The sequence below is a fragment of the Magnolia sinica genome, chromosome 18 (genome assembly GCF_029962835.1).
Source record: "Magnolia sinica isolate HGM2019 chromosome 18, MsV1, whole genome shotgun sequence".
NCBI classification, from domain to species: Eukaryota; Viridiplantae; Streptophyta; class Magnoliopsida; order Magnoliales; family Magnoliaceae; genus Magnolia; species Magnolia sinica.
The window spans coordinates 2,653,453-2,680,544 of NC_080590.1; the positions used below are offsets into that span (position 1 = coordinate 2,653,453).

General features: G+C 39.0%; 1 protein-coding gene across 4 annotated transcripts; it reads left to right on the forward strand.

Annotated features, from left to right (window-relative positions):
• The first annotated feature begins 6,996 nt into the window (after positions 1-6,996).
• On the forward strand, positions 6,997-25,968 carry LOC131233752 (uncharacterized). 4 transcript variants are annotated; one of them, XM_058230535.1, is made up of 23 exons: positions 6,997-7,258; positions 9,892-10,180; positions 10,330-10,398; positions 10,478-10,615; positions 10,727-10,844; positions 11,104-11,186; positions 11,349-11,444; positions 12,657-12,825; positions 12,918-13,060; positions 13,149-13,235; positions 13,436-13,621; positions 14,605-14,772; positions 17,951-18,071; positions 18,225-18,294; positions 18,575-18,662; positions 18,766-18,886; positions 19,760-19,953; positions 20,070-20,178; positions 22,045-22,200; positions 23,269-23,371; positions 23,720-23,890; positions 24,479-24,624; positions 25,549-25,968. In XM_058230535.1, the coding sequence occupies exons 1-23, from the start codon at positions 7,110-7,112 to the stop codon at positions 25,740-25,742; spliced, it is 3,168 nt and encodes a 1,055-aa protein (XP_058086518.1). In that variant the 5' UTR covers positions 6,997-7,109; the 3' UTR covers positions 25,743-25,968. The 4 variants fall into 4 exon arrangements, with proteins under 4 accessions (XP_058086518.1, XP_058086520.1, XP_058086522.1 ...); XM_058230539.1 differs by having other exon boundaries at positions 7,120-7,258; positions 9,848-10,180; XM_058230536.1 differs by lacking the exon at positions 6,997-7,258 and adding an exon at positions 9,019-9,143 and having other exon boundaries at positions 9,848-10,180.
• Positions 25,969-27,092: the final 1,124 nt, after the last annotated feature.

The following is a 27,092-nucleotide window of genomic DNA, read 5'->3' on the forward strand; positions in this document are numbered from 1 at the left end:
TAAATCTTATAGAAAATATTAATTTTACAACATTTAAGAGGGAGTGAGGAGGGATGTTACCGAGAGAGTAAAACTAGAACTAAGGAAAACCCTACAAAACAGAAACATGAACAATGTTAGTAACATTAAGAAAATTTGGATAAGCAAAAAACCATATATATATATATATATATATATATATATATATAGGGTTTTCCTAACAAAACCCTAGGTTAAAACTAAAAGTCAAAAAGAATAAAACCCTAACAAAAAATAGAAACAAAATCCTAATGTGTTCTCAGCACAACTAGTCCCCAACAATGGTGCAAAAAACTTAACACAACTCAGGGATTGCACAACTCCAAGTGCAAGGCTACGAAATAATATATTCTCGGTAAGACTGAAGCCGACTCACATGGACTATTATGTGGCTAAAGGCACAATAGGATTCAGGTATTTCTAAAACTAAAATCCAGCAAATAGTTTAAAGTAAAATAGTAATAGTGAAGCAGTACGGATGCAAGGATTCACTTTAAGGAATCACAATATATAATTTATCGATTAATCTTTTATGATTCAATTGGAATCAAATTCTAATATATTCTAATCAAAATATGATTCAGTTTAACCAATTACAAACATCCAACCACGTCTGATTTTAGTTGAATGATTCTCTTATGAAGCACTCAATAATCAATCGCAGGGACCTCAACAAATATTACGCCCAAAGTCCACAATAGATCAATGAATTTTATAGATTAATCCCTTCTCTAAATAAGCTAAATAATTGCTAAGTTAAAGCATCCATTGTAACTATAGTTCATAATGAATCCAAAAATAAATAACTCAAGGCCTTAAAATAAAATTCAAATAATTTCCATTAAATAATCATCATGAAAATTTAAAGTATGAATCAATAAACTAAAACATTGCAATAAACTAAAAAGCTTAACCCCTTAGCCTTACCTAAGAGATTAGTTAAACATAGATAACTCTAAAACAAAATAAAAACAGAAGGATCCATAAAAATCTATGAAAGATTAGAAGCAGAAGAACATTATTGACACTCCAACTAAGCCTTATCTCTCTCCTAAAACCTTAGAAGATGATTTGATACGTCTAAACAACTCCTTAAATAGATTTAAAACTCTAAGTTTCGCAACTGCCTTAGAATTTACGCCTGTCATATCTAAAACCCTGTCCATCTAGACATCTTTCTGTACTGGCCGCCCTGTGAAGTCTACTGAAGAAGGCATAACTTGACAATGGGAGCTCAATCTCACACAGTTTTTTAGATGGATTAGTAATCCTAAATTTGCATCAAGCCTAAAGGGGAGGGGTTCGATGGGTTATAGACTCCTCACCCTCAATAAATTTAAAAGCAGGGTTGGTTTCCCAAGCTTACACAAGTTAAAGTGTTTTTATCCCATCTCGATACTTCTCTAAAGGTGTAAGGTGCGGAGGACTACGACATTAGATTTATAGTGATGGCGTCTCTACTAAGTACGAATTTAGTTTCGATTTATCAATCCCTATCTTCGATGCATTGCATGGTCCTTTCAATTCTATAATTATAGTTTACAAAATGTAAGGGCTTACAATTGCTTTCAGATTGGACTTGGAAGGTATAACCACAAATTAATGGCTACTTGCATGGTTTTTGAGGACTTGGTTGACTTAGATTTGAATTATATGAGTTGACTTAATTTCAGTGGGAGCATATATAATTTTTGACGCTCCTATTCCCCCTAGCCTCAGGAATGAAGGCCAATTCAGCCCCACTCCAGGGAGATGCAACTCGAGGCTAAGCAAGTCAACCAATCAAGCTACCAAAGCCTTTCAACTATGGCTACTTATCGTTGTGAATATGCAAAGAAATGTTCATTACTATTGTCATTTCCTTTCTTGCTTAACCCTAACTAGAATGTTCATTACTATTGTCGTTTCCTTTCTTGCTTAACCCTAACCATAGCAATTCACTTCACTTGTGCATCCAAACATAGCCTTAGGTAAGGTTTGAACAGTTTTAGACTACGAGGAGTTTCAATACCAGGTCTTAGGTTTGAACAGTTTTAGAGTATGAGGAATTTCCATACCAGGTCTTGGGTTCGGGTCCTTACCTCAGTGGTAGACTCTGAGGAGTTTCAACACTTACCTTAGTGGTAGACTTTGAGAAGTTTCAACACGAGGTTTTGAGTTCGATACCCATGGGTGGTGAAATTTGGCATGAGTGGATGTGTGTTGGGTGCGTGCGTGGAAAAAAAAAAAACAGAAATAAAGAAACTAAAAAAAAAGAAGAAAGTTTGGACAGTTTTGGAACTATATATGAATACAACAATTCACCCTTACAAGACACAAGGTCAACAAGAGAAAGGAGCACGGTAGGTACATGAACATGCACATGCGTCAATCTATTCACATGCTCTAATGCAAAATCTATATAACTTACTGTCCTAGGTGAGCATCATCGGATGCCCACATACTGTTCTTTCAGTCAACTCATTCATAGTTACTATGGGGAGGATAGAAACTATTATACATCCAACAATTGATAACGCCTTGCTGCTGTTCTTTCATATGTAGACCATCACTAAAAGCTTCAGTTATTTCAATTATTAGAGCTGAGATTATAGTTGAAGTAGCAAGCAGAAAACCAAAATTACTAGTAATATTAAGCATGGAGGAATTAAATGAGCTTTCTTCCTTTTTAAATAAATAGGTAAGAAGGAACTAAATGAGATATATTTCCCATGAGTCGAGCTCAATAAGCCCCACAATGAGGTAGTATGTTGATATCCACACCGTATATTTAGTGAGGCCCCTCTAGATTTGTGAGATGTCTCAAAGATCAACCATATGGCTAGCTTAAAATTTGTTGTAACCCTTCATTTAAGTGGGACACACACAATGAATAGGTTGGATGCTTGAACCATATCTCAATCGACCTTGTAAACAATTGAGAAGGTCTTTAATAGGTGGGCATCCACTCTCAACTGTTGTCTATGGTGTGGCCCACCCAAGTCATGGATTGGACTTCTTATTAGGCCTATGGACCACCATGGAAGGATGCATCTAATCGATGTTGTGGATGTCCAACACATATTACAGCGGGGACAACAGAGCTCAACTTCAGGAAAATGATCTTAGCTCCCCCTAAATCCAGAACACTTGAATGTGGGCCCCATCCTTATGAGGCAAAACTCTGAAATCAGACCGATTAGATGATCCTTACCCTTGATTGATTTTAACCATCCATTTGACGGTCACGAACGGGGAATTAGGATCATTCGATCAGTGGGATTTGGACGTCTTGGATCTAGGTACATGGCTATGTGCACGTGTAAATAACATGCATACTCCGCCAGTGATATGAGTATTGCCTACATCCTCTAAAGGCTTATATTATAGTTTTGGATGATCAGAGCCATCTATTTCTCTGGTGTTATCCAGGATGGAGCACGGTAAGAAATTTATGCTGAATGGATGAATTTTACCACTGCTGTTTCTAGAGAAATGTGAAACGCTGAAAGGAAACTTTTGATGGCGTACATTCAACTCATAAGGCAATGCTCAGGATCATTCGTTAGGTTTTGTATCACCATTCACAATAGTACCCACGGGATGGACGGTACAGGTTATCCAATTATCTTTGCATGGCCCATGGAACAAAACGCTACGGTGATCATGAGCAGCAACACATGCAACACGATCACATTAGTTTGGATGGTGAAAAGAGTTGAGCAAGAGTCATTCATCTTCGAAGGTTCTTATCAGAGGGCTAGGATCCTCTGATGGATGTTTATTTTGAACCATTATCTATCCACATTACAAGAAACTAGTTGAACGGTCTTGATTGTCATTCACCATGCCACGCCTGTTGTAGAGAGATGACTCTACCATGTTCGCATTCTACCCTCGCGACATACCATGTACTAGAGTCAATGATAGCAAACGTTTATTTATTCCCTTACAAAATAAGGACAATCATTTCTATATATATAAAAAAGCTTTATTCACGTGTCCGACTCAGCCCACCAATTATAAATAACTTGTACGGCTCAACCTAACACTAAAATTGTCGTCCACCATGTGATGGCATCACCATCCATTTCATGATCAACGGTTGTTCTGATCTCACCTACTAAATAAACAGAGGCATGAATTAATCACGACGGATAACTTCCGTTGTAAATGACACCCAACTAACCATGTACCTTCAGGACCCATTTTCTGCTGTGTATGTGAAGTCCACTCCGTCCATCAGGCCATAACCCTTGTGATCACCGTACATACAACAACATCAGCCCCAATAAAAATAAAAATAAAAACTCTGATGGGCCACATCGATTGGAATAATATATAATTGCGCCTAAAACTTCTTGGTTCATTCGTGGGACCGGCCTGTGTTTTGTATGGTGATGGTTTGATGAAAGATACAGGCCGTGGTAGCCCCAAACATAAACCGATGGTTAGAGTCCCATTCCATTATTCCTGCGTGTAGTCCAACTGAGTTGTGGATCTGGCTGGTTTTATTATCTGGGCATACCATCAAGGTGATGGAGGGAGTGCATTTTACATTCACAGCATAGCGGGACCCAGAGAGTTTTGGTGTTGTGGGCATTATCTAAAACAGGTGTTGCCAAGGATTTCCGCACGTGTATAAGTATTGTTGGTGCTGAAATCCTCCGTTAGACTACCGAGTACTTGCAAAAGTTAAACGACAATAAGAGCCTTGGTTGTAGTTGGAGACCCTTCGATGCTTAATTCAGGGTTAGAGCTCATTGGGTCCAGTCTGAGTTAGAATAGACGTGCATCCTTTTATTATTATTATTATTATAAACAATGTTCTTATTTATAGTCTTCCAGGGGCTGCTTCTAATGAGGCCATCACGTAGCAGCATATCATGCATGGGATTTCTCATCGGTATGATCTTCGGCGAGGTAATCATTTCCTGATACGAAGGAAACATCCTTCGGTGGTTGGTATCCAAGGAGACTATGGTTGGGGTTTAGCTAGTAATTAAAGTTGGTACCTCAGTTGCAACAGTGAGGTGTTAGCCAGAGCTGAAGTCACCGCTTGTGGCTGGTGCTTAAGTTGGTCGTCGAGATAGTGCTCGGTAGGCTGAACTGAACTCTTATCCGATCTCCTCTTTAGAATTACTCAGCCTTGTGTTTTCCATCTCATCTTGGTTGTTTAGTCAAATCCATTTTACCCGCTCATCAGTTAAATATAAAACATGTAAAAAGAGAAGGTTTTAAAAGTTGTGGACAAACCATCCTCTCAATGATAAAAGACAACCCGCATGTCACATGGGTATGATTCCACGTCCGTGCAAAAGGTGGGCCACTTTGTCATAATTACCCAATGCCAAAACTGCAGTAGGGGCTCAAAACTCAAGTAGACACCGTAAGAAACAGTGGGATGGAAATGATCGGTTGAAGCCACTGTTTTTCTGCCATTCAAATGGGCCTTAAGGTGATTCCCAAGAGGATGAATGGAAAATACGTCAGCTGATCCAAAACTTCCCTGCCCCAAAAACGGCTCCACGGTAGGCGTTTCCATCCCCACCGTTTATTGTGATGTGGCCCACTTGAGCTGTGGATCTCCCTCATGTTTTGGCTCATGTACTGAAATGAACTGGAGAAACGGATGAACATAGTAGATATAACCCAAACATCCCAGTGGCCCGAACAGTGATTGGGGAAACGGATTGGGCACTTACCCTGCCACTGGCCTCTTTGGGCCCCACCATGATGTATGTGTTTCATCCATGCTGTCCACCCATTCTTCTCGATCGTTTTATGATATGAGCCCAAAAATGAGGTTGATTCAAATCTCAAGTGGACCGCACCGTGTTGATTGAACGGCCACCATTAAAAACTTCTTGGGGGCCACAAAAGTTTTGCATTAAGCTGATATATATAGTTTTCCCTTCATCCAAGTCTGTATGATCTAATCAACAGGTTAGATGTCAAATAACCATTACAGTGGACCCTTGGAGGTTTTTAAGGGTGTACATTCAATTAATACTGTTTTCCCATGGTGTGGTCCACCTGATATTTTGATCTACCACATTTTTGGGATCAGTCACTAAAATTATCTTTCAAAATGGATGGACGGCGTGGATAAAACACATACATCATGGTGGGGTCCACATAGCACCGACCACTAGCCACCTGGCTGGTGGCAGCGTCACTAGCCAAACCGCGTCCATGGCGTTCCGTCGCGCCGGCCCAGCAGCCTCTTCCACTAGCTTTACAACGTGTATCTATTAAGCTCTCAACTTCCAGCACCCTTTTTCTTCCCGGAAAAAGCTTTGATAGTCCAGCAGATTGCAATAGATGACACTCAGGCACTTAGAAATTGCATACGTGGAATAATAATATTCAAATTAAACTGTCCAAATTATGGTTAAACGGTTAGATGTATGATGGTCCAAAGTTTACTCTTATTTGTGATCTGACTAACAGATTGGTGGGTATTCATTGGATGGTTAAAAATGAAAAAAAAATAAAAATCAGTTGTCTTATTTCAACAAAAACGTGTCTAAAAATCAGAGGTCAAGATTTCTCAACCAATATGGTTTTGGCTCTGTGGCATACGACTTTGAAATACACAACTCTATCGGTAGAATTTGAGTTAATGGATGCTTTGTTTACAATTTCTGTGTGGCTGCTTATCAAACGTCATGCGCAGCCAGAGTATTGAATAACTCCCGTTTATTTGCCGGTCTTTTCAACAGATTATCGTTCCAAACGCCCAATCGTCTTATGTACAACTGTCCAGGCAACAAATCATGTGATGTGGATCGAAACTGAGGCTGTACTGAGACTCGTGTACCGTACATCTCTAATAGTTGTCTGGCAATCCAGACCATCCAAATAGCTGACCCGACTGTAGGTGGAGAACAACCCAAAAATCACACTGGGTAGATGATCGTAACGTGTGGTAATGCACACGTGTGGGCGTAGCAAACCTGAGGTAAGTGTACATATACGCTGAAGAGAGAGGTAGCGGGGAGTCTGCGATGGTTCTTCTGCCGTCACTTACACTGCAGAAACGAAAAAACTAATAAATACATTTGAAAATTCTGCTGTGCTTTGGCGCTTATAAAAAGGACAGAGTTTCAATGGAATCAACTACCAGTGCTCTCGCTCACCTCCACAGAACTCCTCCTCTTATTTCTAGGGTTTTGAGATCGCCATTGAATCTGCAGAAGAAGCCCAGCTCCTTCAAGCATTCCATTCTCTTCCCGTCTTATCAGCTTCGATTCTTCAGGTTCCTCTCTTGAATCCTCTTCTTCTTCTTTTTTCCATCATGTTTAAGATTTTTTTGGTGATTTTGTGATCTACTATTGATACCCATCATTTTTTATAGAAACGCTATTTTTTTCTCCTGATTTTGTGCTTTTGGCAATGATGTATTGTAAAGTCGTACTTCTGCAGTACAAAAAGTAGGGAGAAAAGGGCTTACTGACCACCGGAGCTCTTACGTGTGAGCGGACATTGGAGCGGCTCCGGTGGGCCCCACCGTGATGTGTTTCCAGAATCCACTCCGACCACCAGGTGTGTATTGGACATTTTGTGCTTGGGCTGAAAAACAGGCAGATTCGTGATTCAGGTGGGCCACACCAAGAGAAACAGTTGGGAGGGGATGCCTACCTTAGATTTTTTACGAGGCTCGCTGTGGTGTTTATGTACAATCCACTCCGACCATCAGTGGCATCATCCATCATCATGTCCAGGGCCCAAAATTCAGGCTGACCTGTGATTCAGGCGGGCCACACGAAAGGAAACAATTGGGAGAGGGATGTCCACTATTGATTTTTACAGGGGCCCACTGTGATGACTATACGAAAATCCACTCCAACCATGGACGTAGTTTTCCTTCGAAAGCCTTTGGAAGGAAGTTTCTGTGCTGGGATGCTAGGTGGGGCCCACCTTGGTGTTTGTGAGAAATCCACACCATCCATTCATTTTGATTGCTCAATGTAGGACATGCGACCAAAAATGAGGTGGATCCAAAACTCAAGTAGGCCGCGTTAGAGGAAAAACAGGGGAAAGAGTTTCCTGCTGTTGAAACCTTCCTGGGATCTACTTCAATGTATATATGCCTTCCCAACTGTTTATAAGGTCATTCCCACTGGGATGAAGTGAAAGCACACAAAACTTAGCCCGATCTGAAACTTTGTGGCCATACAAATGCTTCAAAATGTGGTCACTGAATCCCATCTGTTTCCTCTCGTGCGGCCCACTTGAGTTTTGGATTCACCTCATTTTTGGTCGCTTGTCCTAAAATGAGCTCTCTAAACGGATGGACGGTGTGGATTTCTCACAAACATCACGGTGGGCCCCACCTAGCATCCTAGTGCAGGAACTTCCTGCTAACTGCTTTCGTAGGAAATCCGTGTCCTCCAACCATCACCTGCCTCCTGAAAGTTATGCCTGCGGCCCCAAAATTTGGCCCATCCATGATTTATGTGGGCTACATCGAGTACAACAGTTTGGATGGTGGGCGTCCCCCTGCACACTGTTGCCAGTCGTGTAGCCCACCTGAATCATAAATGTTTCTGATTTTTTGCCTTGGGCCTAAAGTGAGCTGATGCGTCTGATGATCGGAGTGGATTTCACAAACGCATCATGGTGGGGCCCAGCCGAGCCCATCCTCTCTCTCTCTCTATATATGTCATTGGTTGTGGTGTTTTGCTGACCATCTCTGTTGCTAATATGAAAAAATTGATGTGTGATCTTCTTATGCTTTTGTTGTTCTCTTGGTAAGAATTGTCTGATAGTCGTTGCCGCTGATCATCTTAATTTTCAATTTTCTGACTTTTTATGGCGATCTGATTGATTTTATTTCCATGTATTTTGTTTTCATATAGAGAATTTGTTTGGAAGAATTATATGATCTGCGGCCTGTAGTTTGTACAGGTGAGGCCCATCGGTTTGGTGATCTAGACTGCTGACTTAATGGGACTTGTCATTGGTGGCAGTTCCCAAAATTCTTGTCGATGGGGTGATACTGAACATATGAACAGTGGGTCTGTGAATAGATGGTGAATTGAAGAATAGAACAATTGAGTGAAGGCTAAAGATTGGGCAGTTAGGATCTTCCAATCTTGAAGGTTTGGGGGCCATTGGATCAACAATATGGATTATGAATGGTTGGCCCCACATGTACATTCTTCTTTATTTAGACTAGCCAGCTTCTCTACAGAGTGTGGACTGTGTAGTGAAATTGGATGATAGCATTAAGACTAAGACTTTTCTGATCTCATTACTGTTTAATGGGCTGGCTTTATAAACTTGGGCCACAGATGGCACATTTAGATCACATCTGAACCATGGTCATACCTCAGACAACTCAAAGTCAAATATTTGCACTAAATGGATGATCCCAGTCATCTGATCCGATGAACATTGCCTGCTGAATGTAGGCAACTTATTTTTACACCTTGGTTCCCATTTGTGTGCTACACATTGGATGGTTAGGATTATTTGATTGGTACAATGTTTAAGCTATGGACCCTTCACAGTAGGACCACGTATTCAGTTTTGGATCAAGCTTACAGAAAACTTTCTCTTGTTTAATGGGGCCTATCAAGCTGGAAAAATTATTAATGATGGTCTTTTATTCATAATTCTTGAGGGTTATATTCCATTGAAATTGACACCGCGTGATTGGTGGTAGTGAAAAAAATCATATATAATGGTTTGAGCACCATAAAATACATCAAACTGTCTCCTGGTACAAAAACTATTGATTGTTGAGTGGTTGTGCTTGGGGATGCTTATAATTTTAACGAGTTTCTTTCTGTAAAAAAAGGGATCAGTTTCTGTTTCTGATGTTTGGAAATTTCAATAACAGGAAATTGACAGACGAGAGTTCCTAATACAAATTTTGGCATGCAGAAGGGAGAGGTATAGAAAAATTTTGAACGGTGAAAGGTTAGGAGCTAAAATGGCTGAATATGGAGGGGAGGTCACTGCAGAGGCCACTTCTGTAAATATGGTTTTCGAACCTATCCTCGAGGAGGGGGTTTTCCGGTTTGATTGTTCTGGAAATGATAGGGATGCAGCATATCCGAGTCTTTCTTTTGTAGATCGTAAAGTGAGGGACATGGCAATTGCTATTCACAAGGTTCCTGAGTATGTTCCAACTTTTGAGCGACTGCATGGGCAACAAATTGTTTGCATTGAGGTTTGTTCCACTGCCTCCTCTTGTAAGAGTAGCCTCAAACTATGTTGCATCTGCCATGGATCCTCTTTTCCTTTCACATATCTTGAATGCATGATCTCGGGTTTCCTTAATAGATTGACGATGTTTTTTTTTCTTTCCCCTTGATTTAGCTTCCTACCGGTACTTCTTTGTACGGAACAGGTGAAGTCAGTGGACAGCTTGAGCGAACTGGAAAGAGAGTAAGTCATGTTATTGTCTTATCAGCCAAGGGAACCCTTGATATTGTTCGAGGAATTAACCAGCTCTTTTTCATCGCAGATATTTACCTGGAACACAGACGCCTGGGGTTATGGTTCAGGTACTACCTCGTTGTACCAGTCACATCCTTGGGTCCTAGCTGTTCTTCCAAATGGAGAAGCCTATGGGGTTCTTGCTGACACAACTCGACATTGCGAGGTCTATTTGATTTTCTTCTTTATTTTTTGGATGATTCCTCGATCCTTCATACAATCTGTGCTGCCTGAAGTTTTATACTGAGATTACTGAATTTGGTGGTCAAACACTTAGGTTGACCTGCGGAAGGAATCGACAATAAAGTTTAAATCTGCAGCTGCCTATCCAGTCATTACTTTTGGTCCTTTTGCTTCACCGACAGCAGTCCTGATATCCCTGTCTCATGCAATTGGTGATTTCTTTTTTATCCTTCTTCTAGCCATATTTTTAACCACTCGCATTGCATAATATTTCTGCATGATGAGATTAAATTTTTTTTTTTTCCTGTAGAAAAAAAAAAGAAACACTCGTTTATTACTGCACTGCTATCAATTTGTTTTAATAAGTTGCATTTATATTCTAGCTTGAGGTAGGTTAGAATTATAGACTTCTACAGTCTTCTTCAGTAGTTCTCCTACAACTGATCTATTCTCCACTTCTGTCCATGTTAGGGTCGGTATTTATGCCTCCAAAATGGTCTCTAGGCTATCATCAATGTCGTTGGAGCTATGATTCAGATGCAAGAGTTCTTAAGGTAATCAACCTGTTATATTCAAGATTTCATTAGTTGTTGGGAGATGGCATGAGTTGGTTCTTCTGTTTGCAATGCTGATGCAGGTAAACTTTGTTACTGTTAATTTTGTTCTCTCTCTCTCTTCCCCCACAAAAAAAAAAAAAAAAACATATCCATTTGCAGGTTGCCAGAACATTTCGAGAGAAGGGGATACCTTGTGATGTCATATGGATGGACATTGACTACATGGATGGTTTTCGCTGTTTTACTTTTGACAATGTATGTTATTCTCGATTCAAACTGTTTTAAAATTTCAGATACAATTTGGTGATATTATGAATTTCAATGTCCACTTCAGTTGGCTTCCTTCATTATAAATTATTATTTTTCTAGAACTTCTTGGCCTTTTCTTTTTCTTTTTTAATTTGTTTGCCGAAGGCAACCTATCTGCAACTCCACATGTGCCAAAGATGTTTGGTCCAAAGATGTCCCCCCATCTAGATGCCCTGGCCCAAAGATGTCTAGTCCACATATTAGGTGAGCCACTAGTTATGAAGCAAAGGGATTGCTGCAAAAAAATTTGCCTAGTTCTTCTATGCTGCCCATTTATTTTAAAATTTATCTCACCAGATGAGTCAACTAGTTTGACTATTGGTGGGGACATCTGCCTGGTAGGACAACCTGACGGATGACTTGGATCTCTGATCTGTGTGCTACTTTGACACACGTGATGGCCATGTAACCTAGCCAATGATTTGATGTTGGAGACAAAGAAGAGATGTCAAATGCAGACTACAAAGTCTTTTGGAAGTGAGATTCACAAAAAGTCCATATATAACTAGTCAATTATTTCGTTTTAATAGTATGTAATTATTTATTTGCAAAAACCCCCAAAATAATAAACAATAAACCTAAAAATCAAATATTAATAATTTTTTTGAAAGGTGGCAAATTTATTAATAAGAACAAATAAAGCAAAGCAATGCAATTACAGTCCAGACCAAGAGCCAAACAGAAGAGAACACTTGGCAAGGGTCTTTATATTGGAAGCCCATTTGATTACATCCAACTTGCCCTTCTAACGACCTCAGCAACCTGCTCATTTTGTTACTCTTATGAAAGTACTGTTTATTGTACCACACTAATAAATCTGTTACTCTTATGGTTACTTTGCTATCAGTTGTTGTTGATGAGGTTAAAGATCTTTTATGCACACCCAAGCATGATTGATAGTGAACTGTATAGGCTGTCTTTACATAGATTAATTGTCAAATGATCATACTAACTCCTGCCTGTTTGACAGTTTGGTTTGGTCTCATTGCTGGGTCAAATGTGCAACTATAACCGCCTTATAGCATCTCATCCATAGCTCCCTTTAACTCAAATGGATACTTTGCATACAGCTTACCTTTTCAATGATGCTGGTGTCTGAAGAGTGAAGAACATTTTCTTTGTGCACTGTTGCTTTTAACTTCGATTAATTCTTTTCAGGAGCGTTTCTCTGATCCAAAATCTTTGGTGAATGACCTTCATATTAATGGTTTCAAAGCAATCTGGATGCTTGATCCTGGAATCAAACGTGAAGACGGTTACTTTGTTTATGATACTGGTTCTGAAAGTGATGTCTGGATTAAAACATCAGATGGAAAACCTTTTGTTGGTAAAGTTTCTCAATGGATTTATTTTTGAAACACTTATTGGTGACTTCTAATTGCCATTTTGTCCTTACATCTTTTCTTGCTCCGTCCTTAGGGGATGTATGGCCTGGGCCTTGTGTTTTTCCTGATTTTACACAAGAGAAAACCCGTCTGTGGTGGGCTAAGTTAGTCAAGGACTTCGTTTCTAATGGTGTCGATGGCATATGGAATGATATGAACGAACCTGCTGTTTTCAAGGTAAGGCTCATAACTCTTTAATGGTAACTTGCATTTTGGGTTTTGGTGTTCATGGTTAGAGTTCTAACTTAAAATTTTTTGTCCTCAGACTACAACAAAAACAATGCCAAACAGCAATATCCACAATGGAGATACTGAAGTTGGTGGTTGTCAGAATCACTCTTATTATCACAATGTAATATTTTTCAACTTCAATGATGCATTTTAGAGCAAATGACATCCTATATTTGACGTCAGTTGTAGATATTCATTTCATTATTCACTTTCCAACCAGGAGTTGAAAAATCTGAAAGCACTGATGAAAAATACACTCCTAGGTGGTAGCTATTGTTGATTATATTATGAACTTTTGTCTTAGTTTCACTTTCATGTTAGGTCTACGGCATGCTTATGGCAAGGTCTACATTTGAAGGAATGAAAATGGCTGCTGGTAAGAAACGCCCCTTTGTTCTCACTAGAGCTGGGTTTATAGGTAGCCAGAGGTATGCTGCAACATGGACTGGAGATAACCTATCAAATTGGGAGCATCTACACATGAGTATATCCATGGTGCTTCAATTGGTAAGGGGATTCTCCTTTTTCTAAGATTGAAGATGCACCCTATGTTTCCGTATAGGGCTACAGGTTTTTATGAACGGCGGTGGTACTTCATCTTATTTAGAATTATGACGTCTAATTGGTTCTGTTGACGGACCATGATGGACGGTGATGATCTCATATGTGGCCTACGTCACATGGAGATTATAGTTTCTGTTGTTTTATTATATTTTCCTCTTTAGTTCTTAAAGGTGATGAGTTAGAATAGAGTTTAAGTTAATGGAATTAATTTAATTTAATTTTTTTGTCGGGGGGGGGGCTTTGTACTTTGCATATTTTCCTCTTTACTTCTTATGTTCTCTCTTTCTCAATCTCACTCATGGAAAAGGTTCAGATCCGAGTAGTGGATTTTTTCTTAAAGATATTCTAGTGCTCTTCATGGTTGTTTTTTACTCTTGCTCTCTGCTGAGCAGGTGCTAGGTTGTTTTTCATTCATTTCGAAGTTTGTTGATATTATTCTTTATTTTGCTGCAATCTGGAAAGTTCTCGGTTGATATTATTCTAGGAAAGCAACATGCAAGCCGAAGGATAAATGAGACCTGTTATCTTTGGAAGGAGTGAGAATAGCATGCAACTCAAAGTAGTACAGAATATGGAGCAAGATAATGATACTTTTTATTGACTAAAAAAGAGTGGACCTATTCAGTTGGTTTTGGAAACATGGAGCTACCTGCCATCCATTCAGTCTCTTGTGTTCTTGCGTGTCTTGGCTTGGTTTTGGGTTTTCTAGCAGTGTATTTTTAAAATATGCTTTTATATATTTAATGGTGTTTTTATTGTTTTCCTGCTTCTGATCAACTCAAACTTAGTTGTTCTTCAGCTTCCGTTTAATGCATTCTTTTGTGAGTACTGCTTGTTGTAATATTCAGTCACGATAATGGTGTCAAGAGCATTTCATAGTCACCATGATTCCCATTTCTAAGTAGCAATGTCTTTTTTCTGTTCAGGGACTCAGTGGTCAGCCATTATCTGGACCGGACATTGGTGGGTTTGCTGGAAATGCATCACCTAAGCTTTTTGGAAGATGGATGGCAGTGGGTGCTATGTTTCCTTTTTGCCGTGGGCATTCTGAAACTGGTACCATTGACCATGAGCCATGGTCTTTTGGTGAAGAGGTTTGTACTCGTCTGTAATAAATGCCATATACTAATTGTTTTACCGGTTTCAAATTCAAATCTCTGTTTTTTTCTTTTCTTTCTTTCCTTTTTTTTTTTTTTTTTGGTAAATTTTTTAGTAAGCAATTCAAACTTCTAATCTAGATGAAATGGTTCTCGTCTTTTTCTTATCTTTTGACTGTTTGTATTATATGTGGAAGACACCTCATATTTATTGGCATTAATATCCTGCAGAGTAACTGATGCTCTATAATAAAGGTTGGACCTAGAACAAAAGGCATGGCTGAAATCTTGAATTTGAAGGCCATATAGCTTATGTGGATCTTGTGCTACAGATTCACAAGTTATTGACACTTTGAATTGTGTGTGAGACAATTTTATTCATGAATCTTCTTTTTCTTTTTCTGCTTGCCAGCTTATATTGGTTTCTTTGTTCATTCCATGGTTTATGTGTTCTGAATTTGACTTGAACAACAAAAAATCTTGAGAAGTTTGCTTTATGTAAATGTTTCCATTTGTTGGCAAGGTTAATCCGTAACAGTAATGGTGGCCATAACGGTCACCACCATTACTGATATAGGGGTGTAACAAACGTTATGACCACTGTACGGTTGAATTTTTATTTTTATTTTTACCCAAAAATTTTGAAAAAGAAAAAGAAAAGAAAATCCAGAATAATGTAAATATTCCAAATATGTATTCATTTTTTGTTTTGAACATGTTTATAGTAGTGTAGCGTTCTACTCTTTGGTGAGAGTTGTATTGGGTTGTTTGGTGAATTTATGGACATAGTCATATCTCTAATGTTTACACATCATAATCAAGCATTAGAACTAAAAATTGGAAAAAAATGCATGAAGTACCACTTTTTAGAACTTTTTGAAAAAATGGCCTCAAAGCTTCTATTCGCTCAAATCACTCAAATCTATAGTTTTAAACCTAGAAACTATAGTAAAAGTGGTCAAAATCTGTTATAGGATGATCTAGGAGAGCTTTTTTGTAATGAGAAAAGTAAAAAATGGATTTAAATAGAAAAAAGTGGCCGTTTAATGCAGGGGCATTTTCACACTGGGCTTGAGTGGGGTGACTCGTGTGAAGCGGGGGCACACTCGGGGTAGGCATACTGTGTGAGGCAGGTGGCTCATGTGAGGCGAGACCTATGTGAATTGGGGCCCACGAGGGGGGTTTGGCCGATGGCCTGACCTAGGCTATGAGATAAAGGAATTGATTCGCTATGCTCTATTAGTTCGAGCTTTTAGAGCAAATGGTTAGTTGTCCCGTGCCAAAAGTGGTATGAAAGTTGGAGGTCTCGTGTTCGAGTCTCCTCATCGGGGGTGATTAATACAGGGACATTTTCACACCGGGCTCAAGTAGGGTGGCTTGTGTGAAGCGGGGGCATATTTGAGGTGGGCGACTTGTGTGAGGTGGATGGCTCATGTGAAGTGGGGCCATGAAGGGGGTTCGGCCGAGAGTTTGACCTGGGCTATGAGAGGGATTGATTCGCCACGCTCCATCAGTTTGAGGTTTTAGAGTAATAATGCAGGAGCATTTTCACACCGGGCTCTAGTGGGGTCGCCTGTGGGGTGTGGGGGCACACTTGGGGTGGGCGGAGCCCATGAGGGAGGTCTCTTGTTCGAAACTCCTCACCGGGGGTGATTAATGTGCATTTCACACCGGGCTAGAGTGGGGCAGCCCGTGGGATGTGGGGACACACTCGAGGTGGGCGGCACATGTGATTTCGGCCCACGAAGGGGGTTCGGCCGAGGTCCTAATCCATGAGATGTGGGGCCTGAGGTATGAGATAAAGTGATTAATTTGCCATACTCTAACAGTTTGAGCTTTTAGAGCAAGTGGTTAATTGTCCTGCATCAAATTAGTATGAGAGTGGGAGGTCTCGTGTTCGAGACTCCTCACCGGGGGTGATTAATGCAGGGGCATTTTCACACCGGGCTAGAGTGGGGTCGCCTGTGGGATGCAGGGGCACACTTGGGGTGGGCGGAGCCGACGGGGGAGGTCTCGTGTTCGAGACTCCTCACCGGGGGTGATTAATGCGCATTTAACACCGGGCTTGAGTGGGGTAGCCTGTGGGATGCGGGGACACACTCGGGGTGGGCGGCCCGTGTGAGGCGGTACCCATGTGATTTGGGGCCCACGAGGGGGTTCGGCCGAGGTCCTAATCCATGAGATGTGGGGCTTGGGCTATGAGATAAAAGGGATTAATTCGTCATACTCTAACAGTTCGAGTTTTTAGAGCAAGTGGTTAATTGTCCAGCATCAAGTAAGTTGTCTTGTGTCGTTTTTTTTTTTTTTTTTTGGTCGTTACAGGGGTAACGATCGTTATGCCCTATAGCGGTTGATACTGTCCTAAAAAAACTAACTATCCCATTTCACTCCCGTATCATGTAACAGTCATTGCCGTTACCTATATGTATTGGCCTTTACAACCATATCTTTACGGATACAAAACACTTTTTTTGTTGGGTAACAAGAATTTGGAGCTCTGCATTATCTCATGGTTCTTTAGTTTGTTAGAAATCGGGTTTGTGCCTTTTGAGTGTCACTAAGTTTCTCTCGATATGCATCGTAGAGCCTTAGGCTATGTATCTAACTTGGATTCAAATGAAGGTTTTAGACAAAGGGACCCCTGATAAACCTACCATTACTGTACAAACATATAATGATATTAGAAAAAGAATTATTATATAAAATTTACTTCATATTTGTATAAGATATAAAATATTTGCGTATGATCTAGAAAATTACATCCATGTAACTAAAAATATGATAAGAACTGTGCACATATTATGATTTTTTTTTGAAAGGCAAACTGTGCACATAGTATGTAAATAGTAAACACTGCAAAAATATAAATTAAGGTTTTTCTTAGTAGAAGTATTGACATGTGTCCAATAACTGTTTCCAATACGGGTGTTGGACATGACGTTTTTTTATGTGTTAGAGGTGTCCTTTTAAGTAGGGCTTAAATGAATGGCATGCGTATGTGCAGATATATTTTCAGGATGTTTGTTTCTATTTTTCTAAACTTCTTTTACGTACTAGGGTATAGATGCATTTTGCAATCTCTTAAGTTGTAGGTATCTTCAGTTCTGCTGGTCTAAGTTCTGTCAAGTTTAGCTCAAATGCATGCTTAACTTTCTTATCAACACTGACCTTTTAGTGCGAAGAAGTATGCCGTTTGGCATTGTTGCGACGCTACCGACTTATACCACACATATATACTCTTTTCTATATGGCTCACACCAAGGGTACACCTGTTGCAGCTCCTACTTTTTTTGCTGGTATGCTTCTTCTTCTTCTTCTTCTTCTGTCTTTTTTTTATTTTTTTTATTTTTTACTTCTAAGAATGTGTTTTTACAGGATAGAACTTCAATTGAGTTTGGATTGTGGATTTGCACATTTTCAGAGTATTTGTTCTTTAATATCACATGCAGATCCAAAAGATCCTAGTTTGAGGAGAGTTGAAAATTCATTCCTTTTGGGGCCACTCCTTGTATGTGCAAGGTACGTCAAATTTACTGTACCAGTTACTTCAGAGTTAAAAGTCCAGTCTTCTGCCTGGTGTCATGTAAGATTGAAGTGCAAGACCTACATGGAAAACACAGAATATAATTTTGTGGTCTAACATGCGCTAAATTTCTGTCCTTGGCAAGCAGTTTGAAGTAATAAAATATACTGGGCACAAATTATGCTTTGCATATGGATATTGTTTAATTTCTTTGCCTAAGAAAATGAGGTCGAATTTATACATTTATACTAATAACCTTGTTGGTATTGTCATCAGCACTGTTTGTGATAAAGGATCATATCAATTGCAGCATAAGTTGCCCGGTGGCATCTGGTTGCGTTTTGATTTCGGCGACACACATCCTGTAAATATTTTTAATCAAATAGATTTGGTTCACCTGTAGTACTGATCATGAAGCTGCAAATCATGACAGTTAATAATGTTTATTTTCCCTTTCCTGTGTTCAGGATTTACCAACACTATATTTGCGAGGTGGATCGATAATTCCTGTGGGTTGTCCTATTCAGCATGTTGGGGGAGCAAATGCAACTGATGACTTGTCGCTCTTTGTCGCGTTAGATGAATATGGTAATTTGTGGGATATATTGCTTATGTAGGAATTATCATCACAATTGACGACTTTTCCTCCGTATTACTTGATTGTTTTCTAACTCAAATGTCAGTCCTCTTTAACAGTGAAGCTACCATTACATTTTCCATACTGTTCTCTGTGATGATGATTATCATGATCATGGAGGGGCACTTTTATTCTCAAGTTCTGTCATCTCACAGATTCTTACCTGAATCCATCCAATTTATACTTTTTATTCCTTGTGTAAGGATGTGGTTTGATGTGAATCTTTTCACTCCATGCACTTAATGTTCAGATATACCTGTTGCTAAAGAACTTTTCATTTTATCATAACTTATCCTGTATTCTAGCATTCTGGAGTTCGAGTAAATGATTGCATAAGACCATTTTATGTTCCTAGAGTTGTTTAGAAGGTGAATTTAGTGGTATTTGAGCAAGACTAAAATATTTTTTCCTTTTTTTTAAATTTTTTATTTTTATTTTTTTATTTAATAAATGGAAACAATAATCTACTAACACATGTTCCTCTACGGGAAGTTTCTATTAAAAGCTTGCTGTTTGATTACTGCACTAATCACATTCACATTTAGCATATGGAACAGTTTCTTTTCAAAAGTAGAATTATGTTGACTTCAAGAAATGGCATGCTTGATATGCTGTTTTTTCATGCTGACTGCTGAAAGCAGACCAAGCATACGTGTAAAGTTTCACTTCATTTTCTTCTTTTATGTTCATTTAGTTTGGTTGCCTCACAAATCCCAGATTTTTGCATTGACAAACTTGTCTGGCAAAGAAGATTTGACTATTGACAATCTAGTGCTGCATACATTTTCATTTATTCAGCAGTATTAACTTCTTTCCTTGTACAGGTAAAGCAGAAGGTGTTCTCTTCGAGGATGAGGGTGATGGATATGAATTTAATCAAGGGGGATACCTCTTGACCTATTATGCAGCTGAAGTTCAATCTTCAGTTGTTACGGTAAAGGTTTCCAAAACTGAAGGATCATGGAAGAGGCCAACACGTGGTCTACATGTTCATTTATTGCTTGGAGGAGGTGCCAAGGTATACATTTGTTGAAAAGTGCAATGAATGGGGAATATAGCTGTGAGCTAATAAACTCCTTTGAATTGGAAGTAACCCTTTGTGTTGTTTTGTCTTATTAATTGTTTTCCTTGAAGCTTGTTGCCTCGGGCACTGATGGAGAGGAGCTGAAGATTAAAATGCCTTCTGAAGCTGAGGTGTCTAACTTAGTAACGACAAATGAGAATCAGTACATAACACTTTTAGGTATTTTTATTTGTCTCCAACACACCTGGAGATTATATGCACGTGCCAGTTATTTCTGCCATGTGTTTAGTAAAGACTTGAACCATTTTGCCTATCCGATTTGATTTTGGAGGAAATGTTTTAGCAGCTCATTAGCACATATAGTTTTCATGAATTCTTTAATGTCTATTTGGTGTTATTTTTCTGTTCATTTATTTTTTATAAACTGTCACTTCACTGACATTAATGTCACTAAGTAGTGCCATTCAGTTCTCCATGCCATCTTCTTTTAGCTGGAAATTTCACACCCACGCATGTGGTATGGGTTTTGCTTACATCCCCACCTTCATGGGACGTTAGCAATGTTCCCCATCCTTTTCAATGGCACAGGGGTGACCTATCATCAATCTGAACCTTTCATTCATTCATACAATTAGGAGCAAGCCATAGTATAAAAATCATGCCAATCGGATTATCCTGAACATCTAATCAATAGCATGGAAAACGAACTGTCAAGATTGAGTGGATAAAGAAAATAGCTCCTGTCATCATCTTGAAACATCTATTAGATAGTTCTCACTTTGTATTGATCATGATTCCAAAGTAGCACTTTGGTTTGATGATTCTAACCAGGTGATCTATGCTTGTCAACAATGGAAGGTTGTATTAAATTGGCCCCATTCAAAAGGTTAGGATCATCCAACCGGCGTGATTTTTGCACCATGGGACATTAGGAAATCCATATCTGTCTATAAACACACGCACATGCACACGTGAGCGTGCGCACACACATAGGGGATCATTAGGGTTAGTCATACTTGGGTAAACATTGGTTAAACATAGAATTAGTGTTCGAATTATCTTTGATATTATCTTGATCTCTAGCTCAGCGATAGTGATAACACTGGTAGTGATACTGATAATGCTGGTAGTATCAGAAATTTCAGGTATTAGCAATGTATCGCTAAGTATCGTGAATGTATCAATATCGCTAATATATTCGCGAATATTTTCAACTATATAAATTTTAGGTGTCGCTTGTATTGCGAATGCATCAACATTTCTAGTGGATCCAAACCTTTATTTTAGGTAATGCTTGTATCATAAGTGTATCAACGATATTTCAATAGTATTGCCAACGTATTGATATCATCAAAATTTTGTTTATTAGCAAAAAAATTATTTCAAAATTTTTTCATGGGCACATGGTTGCATGTAGTGTTCAATTTGTCATTGATAATATTGATACTATCTCGATATTATCAATAATGCAATATACGCGATATTGAGACCACAATCTTTTGTTTCCTTTACAATTGTTGATGATTTCTTTGTGAAATATCATGTGTTGTTGATATTTTGCAATATCAATGAATGTTTGGATGGAATATTGGATGGTTGAATAGGCCGGATGGGATGGTGACTGATTTTTTACAACAACATATGCTTTTAAGGCCCCATTAAATGGAAACTTGTTATGTACGCATTCTATTTGCAATTTTTATTTATTTATTTTTTAAATTTTTTTTCTAAATATGCAAATATGTACATTTTAACATCTCCTAAAGTTTCGCTGAAAATTTCACCGTTTTTCCCATGTTTCCCTGCATTTCCGGTTATCAGTGATATTATCGGTGATATCAATATTGTTTCCGTATCCCTGGCCAGCGAAACTTGTGGCGATACCGATACTTTGAACACTGCATAGAATATAAATTAATTTGGGGTTCTGAGGAAACTGTGGTGGTTCAGAACATGAAACTCCTGTCTACTCATTTTTCAGGCCTATGAGTCCTCAGAAACTTGGAATGCATTGAATTTTTATGTATGGCACATGTTGATTTCTGTCATGAATCATGATGCTCATATAAAGCTGTTAAAGTGCAGAAACTGCCAAGGGTATCCCAGACATAGAAGAGCTTCCAGGACAAAAAGGAGTAGAACTCTCAAAGACTCCTGTTGAACTGAAGAATGGTGATTGGTTTCTTAAAGTGGTGCCTTGGATTGGGGGTCGAATGATCTCCATGATGCATCTCCCTTCTGGTAATGTACATTTTCCAGACAGAAGATGAGCAGAGTCTTTGGTCCTGACATCTTTTGTTTCTTAAAATTTTAACCACCATAGGTTTAACTGTGTTGTACAATTCAATTTAAGTGTCAAAGCCACACCATGACATATCCAGCCATCCCAGTGCTGTACATGGGCCGTGTCTATGTTTTAGATGTTATGCCATGGCACACTTGAGCCAGGCAAGCCATGGAAGGTTCTCTATGCTGTACAACATAGCATTGCTATTGCTCTATGGCTCATGCTGTCAAATGCATGTTACCTTATTCGAGTCATATGGTGCCACCTGGGAGGTGGCATATAACACTTGAATGAGTGCTTCAGTATTAGTAAACTTTTACAGTTATTAGCAGGCAACAATTCTCACATGGTGTGCCACTTGATGCTACATTGCATTCACAAAATGATTAAATTATCTAAAAGGATTAAAACACTTCCAACAAGCATACGAGACTTAGGGCAAGAAATGACATGCTGTGGCAAGGCTTTCTGCTTGTGCTGTGTAATTGTGAAATATTCGTGCTTTGACACATCAAGGCTCTTGACTCCTTGAGTTGTGCTGTCCTACAGCAAAACATCAAAACAGAAGTTTTGGAAAACAACTGAAAAGAAGAATAAGAGATTCCAATAATGATGGCGAAGGAATAATGGCACACCATTTGTTATTGTAGTTGTATTGTCACAGATGATGAATTACCCTTTTGGACAATTCAAACTTACCTATTTTTTAGTTAGGGTTTGGTACTGTATAAATTAAAATTACTTTAATGTAGATAAGGCGTGTTTCAACATTGAGGTCTTGGCTTCAATCCCAGCTTACCTATCAATATACATACATGTGTGTGAGTGTTTGTGCATGCATGTAAAGTGGCCTACTGTTCAAATTACCTAGACAGCTATGCCTATACAGTAAAGGAAAGACAAAATTATAGTTTCCGTTGCTAACAAGAGATTTCGATATGCTATTCATGTGTGTACTAGCATCTGCCATCTTAAGAATACACATGATATTCTTTAGAGTTGATCTTTTGCACTTGTTTCAGGGACTCAATGGCTTCACTCCAGGGTTGAAATTAATGGTTATGAAGAATACAGTGGAGTTGAATACCGATCTGCTGGATGCACCGAGGAGTATACAGTGATTGGGCGAGTTACTGAACTCTGTCTCTTAATCACTGTTAGATTAAAATAGTTTGGGCTTGGCTGTATGCATTATCTATGCAAGTGATATGTGCATAGGAAAATATCCAAGCTTCTGCCTTGGTCATTTCACTGGAAATTCAGCTTTTTTGCAGTTATGAACTCCAATATAATATGATTTTTTTCATTTATTGCATGTTTATTCTTCAATATAGGTTGTTGTATGTGAATGGATATGCTTTCATTTTTTTGCATGTTATTTGAGAAATGTTAAAACATGGCCATGGTTTTATTCACTGGCACTGTTTTTCATTCTGATTTTTTGTAATGCTATAAAATTTCCTGAATCTACAGGCGGAATCTTGAGCAATCAGGAGAGGAGTCTCTTACCTTAGAAGGAGATATTAGCGGCGGATTAGTATTTCAGCGCCAGATATCTATTCCAAGAGAGAATCCCAAGGTTCTCCAGATCAATTCTGGCATTATATCTCGCAGTGTTGGTGCTGGTTCAGGTGGATTTTCAAGGTTAGTAAGAAATAGCCTGATCAATCATTAGAATAAAGTGGTAATGTATCAACAAAAAATCATTGACTGCAACCTATATAACATGGACATTTTTTCTGAATCCATTGTTGAGGGAATCAATTCTCATTAGGTATGTCACAATTTGTAGAAGGGCATTTTTTTTCATTTTCTTGCAGGATTTTCGCTCACATCTTGTGGACTTTTTGTGCCCAACTGAAGCCAGGGAATATGAGCCATGTGATTCATGGGGCATTTTTGGGAAAACCGTTACATATCTTGGTGCAACCAAAATTGTGGGGCAAAAATGGTGATCTAATCACACACGTGCATGTGCACACATTATTTTGGCCATATATTTGAGACCAAATTGCATTCGTTCTTTGCAAGACATTACTTCTGGTTGTCGTTTGGTGATAAACAATGTGGCACAGTTTTAACTTGATTATTTTTCAGACATGTTGAACTCTTATGATAGTGTAGGGAAACAATCTTCAATTGTCATTTTTGACAGAGGCATTCTTGTTTTGTTTGTTTTTTTTTTTTTTCCTTCTTACAATAGCTGCTTATTACTTATCTTTTATGCTGAAGGTTGGTTTGTTTGCGAGTGCACCCAACGTTCGATCTTTTGCACCCGACGGAAGTTTTTGTTGCATTCGTTTCAATCAATGGGACTAAGCATGAGATTTGGCCTGAATCATGCGAGCTATATTTTGAGGAGGATCTCCGGCCTAATGGTAATTTCTTTCAGCTTGTCAGCAATACCATCTCTATGAGGAAATCACACATCCACACACACACACGCCGTAGTGGGATTTCACCGCCTATGGGTACTCAAACCCTTGACCTGGTGTTCAAACTCAGTTTGGCTTGTTGGAGCGAGCATGAGTTGCAGACTCATCCAAGTTGACTTGGACTTGCTCAACTCCAATCTGTTTGATACCACAAGTCACCCCTTAAATATGCCTGACTCCCTGAGTCCCAACTTGACTCAGGACCGGATGAGTCAGTCCAAGTCGCCAGGCCTTCAATCTATGCAAGTTCATGAAAACCTAACTCTGATTTTATAGATAATCTGGGAGAGTAAGATGATCTTGTTCTGCCAAGTTTTAATCAATTTTCAGCCAAAACTCGGCACTTGAAATTTTAACATTGCTTCAGGAGAGGAATTATGACCCCTGACCTAAGGATTTGCAAAAGAACATAAAAGACTCTGCAGGAGTACCAAGGACCATGCACACGCACACACAATTAAATATATTCTCATCTCCTATAGGGAAGTCATTTTGTACAAGTGCCCATGGTTCGGTGATCCATAACAGTGGTCTGTTGGCCCCATTATTGATGGTCCTTTCGTTGGAGTAATGTGGAGCTAAAATATCAAGGTTTAAAGTACTGTCCAAAACCTGTGCATTTTGCTCCATACATGCCACTGTCGGCCATGAATGATACAGCTGTATTTGCCCGAAACAGCTTGATATGGGGCCTTATGTGGCAATACGACACCACACTGGTGGCGAACAATTTGATACCCGAAAAACTGATTTTCAACGTTGATAAATATCGATACAATATCCATTTATCATGTTGAAAATGGTTTTACTATTGTAAATTCTGTGAAAATCTGGTTTCAATTGGATTTTCTTTCTTTTCCTCTGCAGGGGAATGGATGCTGGTTGACAAGTGTGCAGGCTTGAGTTTGGTTAATCGCTTCAACATTGATGAGGTTGAGAAGTGCATGATCCACTGGGGGACAGGAACGGTTAACTTGGAGCTGTTTTCCAAAGAGCGGCCCGTTTCAAAAGAGACTCCCCTGACACTGTCTCATGGATATGAGGTGAAGCCAATCTCATAGAGTCATGGTTTTGGAGATGTGTAAGGAGGTTTTGATTTCTCTATTTGGAAATATGAGCCTTACGAAGGGACAGGATTTGTATCACACTCTCGGAAATAAAAGCGACTGCTCAGGGCTGTAGCTCAATGGTGGATGGGGCATTTGTTGCTGGAAAAGTTCACTCCCGGCCTGAAAAGTAAATGTTGAAATTCTTGGCTATAAAGGTAAGGGCATATTTAGGGTTTAATGCATTTTTCTCCGATTGATGTCAAGCTCCGGTGAATGGTTCATATCTCACACACATGGCACACATTCACACATGTAATAGGTAGGTCTGGCAATGGTTGGGGATTGGTGCAGGTTGGGGTCAGCCTAAGCCCGACCCTAAACCAATTTGATAAACGGATCAAGATATCTGGCCTAACCTGACCTGCGTTATAACTTTAGAGCCCAAACATGACCTGACTTGACCCATTTTTTGTAGTTGGGTCGGACTCAACCAACCCGCCTAACTTGACCCATACGCTAACTTTATTCTTTTATATTAGGCTGCTTCAGCGCCAATTAGGAATGATCCTGTATTAGTTGAAGGCCCTGAAGGTGGTCAATCATCACCTCTCCATAAATTATCATTATTATTTTTTTTCTACAGCAAGCAGAAGGCTTTAATGCATGCTACTCATTGTTGCATGTTTGAGTGTAGCCTGAAAATTAAGCTAGTGTAGTCATCGGGTGGGCCAAGGTAAGCGCCCACGGCTACTGGTCAACTGTCCTGTGTGTTTGTGTCTATATATATAACTTATCGGTCGGCTGCTCGCTTGCAGAACGCTCATGGTAAAAGAACTAGATCCCGGTATCAAGACTGTCACGCCCCGAAATTTGGTACCCGAGTTGGCTAGACCCGACTCCGAATCCCAGGTCATGATTTAATATTAAACATTCACAACCACACTTAATTAATCTCATTACAATAACAACGTTCATCAAATACAATCTTTAACTGTTATAGTTTAAACTTACTTCTAAATTCTTATTATACATTTTTTTTTTCCATCGGTACAAATAAAAGATAAATAAATTGATGACTGGATCTCCACTCCACTTTGCCCTTGACTAAACTTTGATGCCCTGAAACGCTGTTATTTTGGGTATGAGCACAATCGCTCGTGGGATCTTATCCAACCAAATCTAAAATTTATAGATTTATATCAAACAAATAAATAATAAAAGTATTTTCTTGAAATTCAAAACATGAATCAAAATATTGAATATTAAATATGACATGAATGCGATGCTGGAATCATAAAGATGTACTGAATGCTATATTATCATGAATTCAATAATAAAATTAAATAATTATCACATCTTACA

Excerpts from the sequence above, each read along its gene's own strand:
- LOC131233752 (XM_058230535.1), top strand. The coding sequence starts at position 7,110 with ATGGAATCAACTACCAGTGCTCTCGCTCACCTCCACAGAACTCCTCCT. Across the intron at positions 10,399-10,477 it reads TTGAGCGAACTGGAAAGAGA|ATATTTACCTGGAACACAGA; the intron begins GTAAGTCATGTT and ends TTTTCATCGCAG. Across the intron at positions 18,072-18,224 it reads AGCTCCTACTTTTTTTGCTG|ATCCAAAAGATCCTAGTTTG; the intron begins GTATGCTTCTTC and ends TATCACATGCAG.